Below are 13,126 nucleotides of genomic sequence, written 5' to 3'. Positions count from 1 at the left end.
CGGATGCACGCGCGCGCCCACGCTCCGGGCGCTGCCCTGGACGGAACACCACGGCGCACCTGGGCCCGCAGCACGCGCATCGCTCTGTGCGCCCCCTCGCCCTCAGGTGAGGAGTCGGCGCCGGGGCCGGGGTCAGGCCTCCAGCGGGGCAGGAAGGAGGGGAAAGCCGCAGCGACCTCCTGGGACAGCCGGGGAGCGACCTGTTGGGGTGCAGCGTGCACGTGTGTGCCAGTGTTTATACCGGGCAGAGGGTAGGTGCGTGCGGCTTACTCAGATGTGGTTCGACCGTGCCGGCCGCGTGGATTTATTTTGGGAGGGGGATCCCGCTGGGCCAGGACTCGGTTGGGACGCGCAGGGAACTTCTGCCCCGCCCCTGCACCCTCCGGCCTCGGCGTTGGGTGTCCACAGCCTGGTCTTGGGGGTCAGTCGGGCCTCTAGGGAACCGCCTTTTCTCTAACCCCAAAGCCAGAATTCACTGCCAAACTCCCCCCGTCCTCCACCTCCGTGGCTTGGGCCAGCCAGGCGACCCAAAGTCCCCCTGCTTTTGCGCGCCGCGCACCGGGCGCCCCGCCCAGAGACCTCACTGTTCGGTTCTCTGCCCGCTCCGCTCCAGTGCTGACTGGTGGAGAGAGAGGGAGCCCCCTCGCCCCGGCCCACCCAGCCCGCGTGCGGCCCGGCACTCACAGGTAGCTGCCGCTGGACAAGATGAGAAAGACCTGCGGGCAATAGACGGAGAGGAGCGCGCTGCGCGGCGACAGCAGGAGCATGGTGGGCCAGCGCTCCTGGCGGGGCTGGGCAGGACCCGTGATCAGGGCGCCTGAGCCAGCTGTGGCCGGGGTCCCCACGGCTCTCCCCTAAGTAGGGCGGCGGCAGCGGGCGCTAGGAACCCTGGCGCACGGGTCCCGGCGCAGTGGTCGCCAGTGCCCCGCCGCCAGGGCCAAGCATCGCGCTTCGGCTGGAGTGAGGGGAGGGGTAGGGTCGGCAAGCAGCAGGGGGTGCGCCTCAGCCGCCGTCTGGACCTCCGTCGGTCGATCGGTCGGAACCGGCTCTGTCACTCTCTCTGGCTCACGTCTCCAAGTCTCCAGAGGCACGCAGCTGCCATTGGCCGGGCCGCCCCTACATCCGCCTCCTCTGCGGGCGGGTTTTTTAAAGGGGAGGCTGACCCGAGCTCGCGGCGGGAGCCGCCCCCAGGGCTTGCCCAAACTGCCTTGGCTGGGTCCCCTTCCCGCAACTTCAGCGAACCACACAGCTCTGGCCTGCGCTGGAGGGTGCACCTGGGGGGAGCACCACAGGGTAACCGCGGGGGGGCGTGCGCTCCTCTGGGGGCTGTGCTGGGCTACGTGTGCTCTGGTGCGCATGCATGTGCAGGCGTGTGCCTGTGTGTGCCCGCGGGGGCGTGGGAGTGTCAGCCAGGGCGCAGGTGTGTGCACACAGATGCAGTGTGCACACAGATGCAGTGTGCACGTGTCTCTGCCCGCGCACACCCTTGGATTTGGTGAAGTTGTCTGTGGGTCGCCAGCACTCACCCACTACAGCCAACCAGGCCCAGCCTGGCAGGGCTTACCTGTGCACATGCGCACAGGTGTCCCTACAGGTCCGCCTGGGAGTCTCTTCTGAGAGGCTGACGATAGGAACACACCCCCAACAGGTGCACAGAGGCCCCATCTCTGCTTCCCCCTTCCTTCTTTTGGTTGTGACAAGTGTGGGACACTTTTCTCAGCAATCCTTCTTCCAGTGATTTTTTCGTAAAGCCCAGAAACACAGGCTTTGAGTCCCACCTCCTACTGTCCGCCAAGCTTGGCCACACATCAGTGCTCCTCTGGATGCCGTATGACCCTGATGCTGGGGCAAAGGCACAAAGCAGCCAAGATGACAAGCAAAGAGAGGTGTCTGCAATGCGGCCAGAGGTCCCAGAGGAAGTGGATCTCTGGGTTTCTAGACCAGGTGTGGAGAAACCCTGGCGTTCCGGCGGCAGGGCTGCCGCTGCCCACTCGTTCCTCCAGGTCCCGGGCTGCCAGGCCACTCTGCTCTCCCAGCTCCAAGGGCAGGAGGCAGGCCGGGAGCAGGGCTGGCCTTGGAACTTCATACCCCCTTGTTCCCGGACGCAGAGCGTGCCCAGAATCCAGACAATCCTCAGGCCTGGTTTGGCCTCTTCCAGGGCTGGAGCTGCGGGGCTGCTTAGTCCCCAGATGAGGGACTGTGACTTTCCAAAGCCATTTGTTTTAAAATTGTGTAAAATCCAAGATACATTTAGTATGGGGACCCTGACCCCCATAGGGATTGTGAGGGCTGAATTCTCCATTCTTGCTGGTCTGTGACCTCCCCCAGAGGGCCGCACATCTGCACCAGCTGAGGGGCATGGGGGGGGCACTGCAAATGCACAGGTGTGGACTGTGATCACGGAATATCTCCCCAACACACGATCTCTGACATTCTGCTGGGACCTTGGTGGCCCTTGAATCCCAATTCCCCCTCTTTTTCTGAGACCCCAGAATGCACTATGTGGAGGCATTCCCTGGGCTCTGCGGCAGCTATGATACCAAGGTCTTTAACCATCAGAAAGGTCGGACCGGTGTGAAGAGGTGTTTATTGGGACTCTCCCAATCTCATGGCAAAGGCCCCCAGGCACAAACTTTACAGCACCCATTAAAGGAGGTACCACTGTGACCCCATTTTTCCAACAGGGGAAGGTGGGCTGGGAGGGTCAGAGTTCACGCAGGGCCACCCAGACCTTGTCCTCAGTGCACTGAACTTCCAGGCCACTTAACCCCTTAGGTGACATCTGGGTGCAGCTTCCCTCTCCTCCCTGCCGTGTGCAGCCAAGACAGCTTGCAAAGAGAGCAGGCTGCTTGCCTCAAGATTGAGGGTGGGTGGGGCCGAGGTGGTGGCTGGGGCTGACCGCCTCCCTTAGTAGACCCCACGATGTCTCTCCAGGTTTCCTGGGTGTGGTTCTGCAGGCATGTTTGTGGATACCTCATTCCTCCTCTCCCCCAAAATAAGAGTGTGCTTTAGGGGCACAACGTGGGGGTGAGGGGGTACAGAGTCCCCACTCCAGAGTTCCTTGAGAGAAGCAGAGGGCAGAGCCTGGGCCACCACCTGGCTCTTGGAGGTGCCCCCAGAAGACAGGCTCTCATGCCTGGGCACCGGGGTGGGATGCTGTCCCTATTCGCATGAACACTGGCCGCCTAGCAGTCCAGGATGGTCAGAGCTGCGGCCCCTCTTACAGGGGAGAACAGGAGGCTGAGGGGGTGGGAGGCGGCACTGGGAGTCTAGGCTGGGCCCTGACTTTGCTCCCTTTGCTGTCTGGGAGTGGGGTGTTGGGGCTGCTTCCCGGAGTCCCCTGCAAGCTGCTTCCAGAGGGCTCCTACTGAGGAGTGAGGCCTGGGGAGAGTGGCCCGTGGCAGAGACCAGAACCGGCTCCAGTCCCAGCTCTGCCACCGACTCTTGTGGACAAGTGGCTTCGCCTGCTTTGCTGGGTATCCTAGTTCTTAAAAGGGGGAAGAGAAAGGGCACTTAACTCCAGGGTCGCCAAGAGGGGACAAGGCCGCAGCGCTGAGAACCAGACTGCAGAGAGAGCCTGGTGAGGGGGTACCCACTACTTTGGGGGGGCACAGGAAGGGTAGCTGCAGGGGCTGCTGGAGGGCCCAGAAAGCAGTGCCTTCCCCGCTCCCCCGCCCCCAGCGGCCTTGGATGCGCGCGCTCTCACCTCCCAGAAACAAACAGCCAGGGACACAGCCTACACACGGCCCACAAAAGACAGCCACCAGCAGCGGCAGGCGGCGCGCCAGCCAGGTCTGCAGAACTGAGGCTGGGACAGAGGGCTTCCAGTCCTGCCCCCGCCGTCACCGGCCTCAGTTTCTCCACCAGTGAAATGGCGGAGGGGGCAGTCGACGAAATGATTCTGCGGTGGAGCTTCGATCTCTGGGCTGAAGAAGCTGCGTCTCCGCCCGCGGCACTGGCCCGACCCTCCCTCGCGGCTGTCCTCTTGCTTTGCGGGGGGCCGGGATCCACCTACCTCCCATCGCTGGCGGCGCACAGTAGGAGCGCAGGGAGCGGCGGGGTGCGGGGCCGTGGGCGCCCTCGGCGAGGTGCACCTCACCCCCTTACGGTCACGCCGCCCCCCCACCCCCCCCCCACCCCCACTTCGAGCGAGGCCGAGACAGATTCTGTCTAAAGGAGATCGCAGCTCAACAGGTAAGGACTCGGCTGGGTTCAGGAATGTGGAAATACGACTCGGAGCAGCTACTGCTGTGAGCGCGGCCCGCCGGGCGCCCGCCCGCCCTCCGGGCCGCGCCAGGGGGAGCGCGGCGAGAGGGGGCCGGGCCGAGAGTCCCGGGAGGGCGGGGGCTCAGGGCCCGGACCGAGCCCGAGGCGGCCGGGCCGGCCGCGCAGCCCATCCCGAGCCAGCCGGACAAGTTGTCAAGGTAATTTCAACACGTCCGAGTGATGGATAGAGACGAAGGGCCGTGGCGGGTGCACCGGCCTGCACGCCGGCGGCGGAGGAGCGCGCCCCCCGCCCGCTGGGGCCTCCCTGACCGTCGTCCCCCACCTCGCCCCGGCGCGCCCTCCAGGCGGCGAACGAACGGCCGGGCTCAGCGCCCAGCGCAGCCCGCGGAGGGAAGGCGCGTCCCACCCCCGGGGCCTGGAGCCCAAACAGGTGAAAGTACGCGCCGGGCACGCTCACCGCTACCCGCCAGCCTGCCCGCGGCCGCCCGCGCGCCCTGCTCTCCCTCTTCCAGCCCTGAGCTGGGCACCCCTCGGGAGAACCTGCCACTGAGGGGCTCCACTGCGTCTGCGCCCGGCTTGAGCGAGGGTCCAACACACAGGCCGGCCGGAGATCCTCGAGAGTCGCCCACGGCCCCATCGAGTCTCCACGTTCCCGTGGGGACGCCCTGAAGGTGGCTCTTGCCGGCGGCCCGACCCCCGGCGGCGGCCCCTGCCCACGGTGTTACTCACCCGAGCTTCACGTAGAGGACGCCAAAGCAGAGAAACACGTAAAAAATCCACTTGCGAAAGTTTCTGTGCATGATCCAGGGAGGGGGGCTGCGCCATAGACAGCGGCGGCCGGTGGGGACGCGCGGGCGGGGCGGGGAACGGGCAGGGGTGGGGGGCCTCGGCGGACCGCTTTCAGCCGGCGCTGCGGCTCGGGCGACTGGCGACGCGCGGGCACTCGGCGCGCGCTGCCACCATGGTGAGCCCGGGTCGCCGCCGCCGCCGCCGCCGCCGCCACTTGCGCCCGGGGGAGTGACCTAGGCTGGGGGCCGCAACCTCGGAGCAGGGCTGAGCGATCGCGGGGCCCGACGAGCTCGGACGGGGACCGGGCCCGAGCTTGGTGGCTGGGCAGGCGCTGCCTGTACTGGGCGCAGCCGCCTGGGGCCGTGCGCGCTTCGCCGAGCGCCGCGGCGGCCAATGTGTCCGCACTTGTCGGCCTCCCCAGGTGACTCGCGGCCCCGGCGAGCGAGCTGCGAGGGAGCGAGCGCGCCCCAGGTAGGAGGATCCGCCTCCCGCCCGCCCTCCTCGCTCGCAGCGCGCGCGCTCTCTCCCTCGCTCCACGGCTCTCCCCTCCCTTTTCTCCTCCCTCCCCCGTGACACACAGACACATCCACCCCCCGGACCCCCCTCTGCAGACCGGCTCCCTTCCGATTGTCCTACTAAAACTGGGCTGGGGGAGGGGGCTTGGGTTGGGGGGGGCTCGGAGGAGGGTGCAGCTTGGAAGAGACACCTGCGGAGGGGTGGCTGCTGCTCGGCGCCCGCGGGAGCGGGGGTGGGGGGACCGGGGAATGGACAATGCAGACCGTGGTGGCCACTCGGCCTCCAGTTTCTAGTGGGGGAGGGAGAGACCACCCCGCCATATCGCGGTTCTGGCGCGCTTCCCCTCCCCCCAGGGATGATCCACACGGGGTCCTCCTGGGCCACACCCTTAGCCCGGCTGCAGTGCCTCCCCCGAAGACCTCGATCAGAGCCCTCCCTTCAGCACCAGGGTCGCCTCCACCTGCCAGCACTGCCAGCTTATCGTGGGGACTGGGGAGGGATGGGCAGGCAGGCTCTGCCAGATTCGGGGCGGGTGGGGGGGGGCGGCTCAGATGGCCTGCTGAAGCCCTGCGGCTAAGTGCCTTGATAGAGACCGAGTGGAGGATGCTGAGGGCTCTTCCCAGATTCTGGTCGAAGCGCCTGGACCGCTAGGGTTCCCTGCCTCCCTCCCGCCCCCGCCCCTGGCCCCTGCCGTGTGTGGGGTCTGTCTCCTGTGCAGGGTCGGGCTCCGTGTTCACGCTCAGCGCCCAGAGCGCGAGGTCCAACGGCCCTGGTGCCTGACACACCTGGAGCGCTGGGGCTTGGCTCCGTCTGCAGTGAGTGGCCGCCAAGGGCCCGCAGACCCTGCTCGGCTGAAGCCCTGTCGTTTCCCAGGGGGCAGGACGCGCCGGCGCCTAACCGCGGTCCTGGCTAGGTCCTCTCCGGCTGCGCGGGCTCTCGGGCCTCCGGGGCAGCAGCTTTTAGGCGGGTGGATGAACTGGGGGCACCTTAGTCCCGGAGGACCAGCTGGGAAGGATGGGGTTGAGGGAGGGGTGTGGCTGACAGTCACCCTTGCTGCCACCTAGCCAAACTCAGGGGACCTCGAGCTCAGAGCCTACCTCCCCACCCCACCCCCACCCCAGCGCCGCGGTCCCGCTCGACCCCTCGCCTCTGATCCCCTCGTAATCCTTTCAATCCCCTGAACCTTTGCCATGACCCGGGCGCGGGCCTTTCCTTGGCCCGGGATCAGAGTTGGGGGTCGGTGGCTGGTGCAGCTGTGAGGAGTGGGGCGGACGGGCAGCGCCCCCAGATGGAAGGGACACTGGAGATAATCACAGGCAGGGAAACTGAGGCGCAGAAAGAAGTGAAGTGATAATAGCAGCCTCATCCCCGAGTGTCCCCCGCGCCCCAGCACCCGGGGTTTGGCGACAGAAAGCAGAACTCTGGGAACCAGCGGGTCAGCCCGGGCTGGAGCCCGCCGTGGGGGAGGGGAGCCTCCGCCGGAGCTCGGGCCGCGGGCCGATGCTGCCACCTGGCGGCCGGCTGCGGGGCTCGGGTGCAGGGCTGCGCGTGCGGCCGAGGCTGGGGTGGCGGGCCGCTGAGCCACGCCGGCCCTGGGGGCTGCGGGGCGGGCACTGTCCCCACCCTGTCGCCGCGTCCGGCGGCCACGCCGCACCCCACCGCCGTCGTCCTCAGTCTCACTGTCCGTTCCTGGGGCGAATCTTCAGGAGCGGTAGGTGTGTGGCGGGGCTTAAATAACTTGTGACCGCAGTGGTGGCCTACTTCCACCTCCGGCTGGGACGCAGGGACCCGCATCACCCACCCCGTCCGCTCGGGCCAGGCTGTGAGAGGGTGGGGCCGGAGGAGGAGAGGCTCGCAGTCTTCGGGCGGAGCGCCTGGGTTGGTTCCCTGACTAGCCCGCTGCTCATGGCCACGCTCCCGGGACGCAGTTGCACAGCGTCCTGCTGCCCCCTGCCGGCCGCGGCGGGGAGCCACAACGCAGAGAAAGGTCTGGCTGGGGTGTCTCCCGCTAGGTTCAAGGACAGCTCATGTGAATTCTGGCCCCTCTCACCAGGTTCATTTTCCCAGAGGCATCTGACGCATGCACACACACGTGCTCACATGCATACACGTGCTCACATGCATGCACATGCTCCCCGCACGTGCACACAGGCATACCTGCTGGGAACACAAGCAGCAGCCTGAGGCCAGAAGGGTGGCTCTACCCGGGTTCTCCGCAGCCTGGGTTCCCAGGGCTGATTCCAGGGCTCTGGGGTCTGCGGGACCCCACCTGCCCTTCCTCCCAAATGGGACCACAGCCCGGCTCCCTCAACAGGACAGAGCCAGGCACTGGCTCCAAGGGTCCTGCATGTGCTGAAGGTGGGGGAAAGGTTGGGTGGAAGAGAGTAGGGGACCCTCCTTCCAGGGGTGGGGCTCTGGTTGCCACTCAATGGGAAGACCCGCCCATGCCCAAAGGGTAGAAGTGTCCAGAGTCAGGGCACCCGAGGGGCCCCGATGGGTCTTAATCCACCTTTGGGCTCAGGGGAGCTAAGCAGGGACCAGCCACTTCCTACCTGTGTGACTTCAGAGCTTTCTGTGTCTGTAGCCCGGGTTCCTCAGCTCCCTGTGGGGGTGACAGTGGCACCCACACTGCCTGGGAGTCTTACAATGAGTTACCCCACATGAAAGCGCTTGGACGCTTCTGGCGCGGGGCGGGGAATCAATCAGTTGGGGCTCGTTCCGCCTAGTGTCTCAGCCTCATCGCACACACTTGTCCTCTCCTCTCCAGTGTGGCAGACCATGGAGACCAGTGTCCTTGTCTTTCCTTCTGTCACTGAAACCCATCGAGCTAGTTCCTGCCCCAGGGCCTTTGCACATACTATCCCTTCGAGAGCAGGGCTCTGTGTCTGGTTCTGTGTGGCCCCAGCTCAAATGTCCCACATCAGAAGACCCCTTGCATCCCTTCCCCCAAACACCCATGTATTGGTATTCTCTGTTTTAACAGTTTGCTGTTCCCTCTGTGACCCCCAGAGCAATGTGTCATTGTTGGTTTCCTGCCTGTCACCAGTCTCTAAGCTCTGTGGGGACCCTCATGTCCCCTTTGGTTCCTGCTCTAGCCCCAGGGTAAGACTGANGGTTCTGTGTGGCCCCAGCTCAAATGTCCCACATCAGAAGAGCCCTTGCATTCCTTCCCCCAAACACCCATGTATTGGTATTCTCTGTTTTAACAGTTTGCTGTTCCCTCTGTGACCCCCAGAGCAATGTGTCATTGTTGGTTTCCTGCCTGTCACCAGTCTCTAAGCTCTGTGGGGACCCTCATGTCCCCTTTGGTTCCTGCTCTAGCCCCAGGGTAAGACTGAATCCAGCACTTAGTAAGTGCTCAATCAGCAGTAGCTGAACGCAGGAACAGTTTTCCAGGGGACAGTTGGCATCTGTGACCCGCAGTGTGGCAAACCTTGGAGACCAGGGTCCTGGCCGCGACCCCTTTAAACCTTGAGTTTGACCTCTACCGCCATCTCCAGCATCAAGCACACCCCATCCCTGCTGCCCTTCTCCTGCATCGTCCTTGCTTATTGTCCCGGGTGTCACTGATGGTCCTTTCCTGCGTCCCCCCAATTCCCACTCGGGTTATACCGGCCGTGTATGGAGCCCTCCCCCCGAGATGAAGAGCACATGCTTGTCCGGTGGACCTCACTCAGCCTTGAAAAGTGATGCTGCTAGACCCGTGGGTCCAACGAGGACCGGGAGGCAGAGCAGGGAGCTGGGCCGAGGTCACACAGCGGTGGAGCTGGGGCCTGAGCCCAGGCCCCTCAGGCCCAGAGCCGGGCTTCTCTCAGCAGGGGTGCAGGCTCTAGGGAGGCGGGGCCCTTGCCAGTTCAGTGGGGTCCCTGAGTGTGGGGAGAGGCTGGGGGACAAGGGCTGGCCCGGGGCGAGCCCCACGGGTAGTGAGGTGCTCAGGGGGGCCTGGAAAGGAAAGGCCCCCGAGATGCCCTGCCCTGATTTCAGGGACTGGGATTGTGATGATAGAATGTCCAGGATTATGTCGTGATAGGTGACAAAAGGTGGGATTGAGTGACTGAGCAGTTGACTTTGAATTCATCGAAAGGGGATTAACGGGTGGGCCTGGTCTAGTCACACGGCCCTTTGACAGTAGAGTTTCCCTGGCTTGCCGCAGAGGTGTGAAGCACAGGGTGGTTTTGAAGCCCAGCTGGCACCTCGGAGCTGAGAGCCAGCGAGGAAATGGGGACCCAGGTTCTGCAGCTGCAAGGACCCGAATTCTGCTCCAATGAGCCTGGGCTCTCCAGGGCCCCAGGCGAGCTCCAGCCCTGTCTCCACCCAGGGCCTACCTGTGAGGCCCCAAGCAGAGGACCTAGCTCCAGGACGCACTGCACTTCTGACGCCCAGGGAGGTGGTGTGGCAAGCAGACATGGCTCTGAGCTGCGAGCGGTGGCGCCCAGTGTGGCAATGTAGCACAAACACAGCGGCATTTGAACTCGAAGACCTCAGGGCTCTGCGTGGTCGTGGGGCAGAGAGATGAGGCCAGAGAGAGGCGGGGCTCGGAGAGGCCGAGTGCCTGGTGGGCCGAGGGTACAGACCTGACTTTAAGGGTCCTGGGGAGCGATGGAAGATGTGAGGGAGATGGGGCTCCCATAACAGGCCCTGGGTGGAGTGTCTCAAGCTTTGCCTGATCAGCTGACCCTGGGGGTTTCTCCAAAGTGCCTGGGGAAGAGACCCAAGAACGTGTTTGGTAACTTCCCTGCCGGCTCTTCGGCCAGCACCTGGGGCCAGGCCTCTCTTGGACAGTGCACGCAGGGTGGGACGTTCCTAGTCCACCTCCCAGAGTCTCCTCATACTCGAATTTGCCCCAGCCCCCAGGGGTTCCCCACCCTGTCTGTGGAGGAGGTGCCCTCGGGGGAGGGGCAGCTCATGGCAGGAAGGGCAGAGCATCCTCCGGGGAAACAAAAACGGAGCCCACCTGGGAGCAGAGGCTGTGTGAGATGGAGGAGTTCCCGAGGAGCCCGAGACAGAGCCCCCTGGGCAGCCCTCCCGACCACCCGCTGCAGCTGAGGCCCCCCCCACAGAAGGGCAGATGGAGCTCAGCCCTGCTGGGGAGAAAGGGAAGCCCCATGGGGCAGCTCCCAGAGCCCAACAAGGTTCCACGGGGTGTCGGGGAGCCCCGAGGACCAGGAGTGCGCTACAGCCAGCATCCGTGCACCAAGAATGCAATGCACAGGTTACCCTCTGACCTCTGACCTCCATGGGGTTATGGATCCAGGAGGGGAAGCATTTGACAGAGGCTCAGGGCCACCTTGTGAGTGAACTTGCTGTTNGCCCTCCCGACCACCCGCTGCAGCTGAGGCCCCCCCCACAGAAGGGCAGATGGAGCTCGGCCCTGCTGGGGAGAAAGGGAAGCCCCATGGGGCAGCTCCCAGAGCCCAACAAGGTTCCACGGGGTGTCGGGGGGCCCCGAGGACCAGGAGTGCGCTACAGCCAGCATCCGTGCACCAAGAATGCAATGCACAGGTTACCCTCTGACCTCTGACCTCCATGGGGTTATGGATCCAGGAGGGGAAGCATTTGACAGAGGCTCAGGGCCACCTTGTGAGTGAACTTGCTGTTTGACCCAAAGGTGGCAGGGGCTGGGTCAGCCCCTGTGGAGGGAAAGACCGCCAGTTGTCGCCTTGTGACAGGGCTTCCATCTTGTGGTGTTCAGACTCAGGTGGCCAACATCACCTCCATTGCCGTTGCTGGGAAGGCCGAGAAGTGGAGGGAAGCCCACTACGAACCACTATCAAAGTGTCGTGGGAGACAGAAGCCCACCTCTGCTGTGTCGTGCCCACCCACGGAGATGCCAGTCACAGCAACTGGCGCGGCCGACCCTGGCCCGGGCAGACCTCCTTCACGTGGTGGGGTGGGCCCGCGCCCACAGACCGAGGCGTCCCCTGGAGCCAGAGAACAACTCAGGCTAAGGAGGGGAAGGCTGGCCAAGCAGTCCCCGCCCTGGCTGCTGTGAGCTTCTCCCGCTGCCCGTGGACGTGCCTGCTGGGATAGAGGGAGAGCCTCGCTCAGAGCACGGCCCGGCCCGTGATCTTCCTCTGGGGAGTCGGGGGACCCGCCCCGCCCTGAAGGGCAGGGGTGTTGGTGGGGCCACTGGCCTTTGGTCCACAGTTCGGTGCTACCTCTGTGCCTTTCCCTCGCTCTCCCCCACCGGGAAGTCCTTTCCCTCTCCTTTCCTTTCCCACTTACACTTTCACTCTGACTGCCGACCTCTGAGCCCTTAGGCTGGACCAGCCACAAAGGACGCTGCAAGCCAGACCAAGGCCTTGGAACTTGTCCTTCTAGGCAAGGGCTGATGTCGTGCCCGGGCTGCCCGGCTGAGCCGTGGCTTCTCTCGGGCTGGCAGCACCAGGGGCATTTGGGGCTGGGCTGTCCCCGTGCTGGGCACTGTGACGTGTGTGGCCTCCACCCACTAGATGCTGGTAACACGTGACAACCCAAAGTACCCCCAGATGTTGCCTAATGTCCCCTGGGGGCAGAATTGGCTGCTTGAGAACCCTAGGTCTGAGCTGTTAGGACGGGGCTTCTGGGTGTGCAGCAGGCAGGTTCGGTCCACCCTCTAAGCTAAGGGGCCCTGGCTGTGGCCTGCTCTGTCGGGCTCCGGTTAGGGAGTCACAGGCACAACAGTCTCCTTTCCAGCCTGTGGCACCGAATCCACGTCACTCTGCCTGCACCCTACTGACAACGCTGCCGCCCATGTCCCAGTGGCACTGGCCCGGTCTGTGGCCACGCACGGGGGCTGAAAATCCCCGGCGCAGGTGGGGCCAACGGCCAGGATCAGCTTCCAGCTTGGAAAACACGTGGGTACGTGGACCCTGACTGGGGAGCAGGGACGGTGGCTCTTGGAGGACAACTGGCAGCTCCTCAAATCCCTTCAGACTCCAGTCCCCGTCCTCCCCATGCCCCCACGGCCTGACACCCTCCTATACCACTCGTCACACTGTTATGGGCCCCTCTAGGGCTTCAATTTCACAGCTGTTGGTCTGGAGGGGTGACCCTGGCCCCTTAGCTTAGTTGGGAGCCCCTGCTCCCAGGGTCACCTCCCAGGCATCCTGCCCAGGCGTCCTGCTCGGATTGCACACAGGCCCCCAGTGGACTGTGCCTCTGGCTTTCACACGGGTTGCTATTTTCTCTTTAGGTGTTCTTCTCAATACATTAGTTCTGATTAGGTTTGACTATATTTATGGTAAAACTCAGAATGGCAGTTGTTAAATAAGATTCATGTGTATTTTTCTTTTCCTTAAGGGATGTCTAAATATAGATAAACCAGGGCTGATATAAAGGCCACACATGTCATCCATGACTGCCAGCTCATTGCTCTGCCTTCCAGAACCTGTGTCTCGTCACCTCAGAGTGCAAGGTGGCTGCTAGAGGTGTGTCATTGCACCCACTTTCCAGGCTTTTGGGTAGAAGAAGGAGCAAATAAGAGCATGCCTCTCCCCATTCCTGGACACTCCCACTTAATTCTCATTGCCCAGAACTTGGTCACATGGCCATATTTAGCTGCAAGGGAGGCTGGAAAATGTACTCTGTTAGCTGAGCAGTAGTACTATACCCA

General features: G+C 63.9%; 1 protein-coding gene across 3 annotated transcripts in view; it reads right to left on the bottom strand.

Annotated features, from left to right (window-relative positions):
• Positions 1–5,506, bottom strand: part of WNT7B (Wnt family member 7B) — a 44,742-nt gene extending 39,236 nt beyond the window's left edge. Inside the window, exon 1 of one of the 3 annotated variants that reach the window (XM_037049498.1) lies at positions 4,957–5,506. In XM_037049498.1, coding sequence (XP_036905393.1) covers positions 4,957–5,052 — 96 coding nt within the window. In that variant the 5' untranslated portion in view covers positions 5,053–5,506. Of the gene's footprint in view, positions 1–684; positions 1,064–4,956 lie in introns of those variants that run through there. The other 2 variants (XM_037049516.1, XM_037049507.1) reach the window with 2 other exon arrangements.
• Between the last annotated feature and the right edge of the window lie 7,620 nt (positions 5,507–13,126).

The sequence above is a fragment of the Sturnira hondurensis genome, unplaced genomic scaffold, assembly GCF_014824575.4.
Source record: "Sturnira hondurensis isolate 20B ecotype Veracruz unplaced genomic scaffold, ASM1482457v3 Scaffold0000780, whole genome shotgun sequence".
NCBI lineage: Eukaryota > Metazoa > Chordata > Mammalia > Chiroptera > Phyllostomidae > Sturnira > Sturnira hondurensis.
Note: the sequence above shows the minus strand (reverse complement) of the source record. Positions and strands in the feature narration are given on the sequence as shown.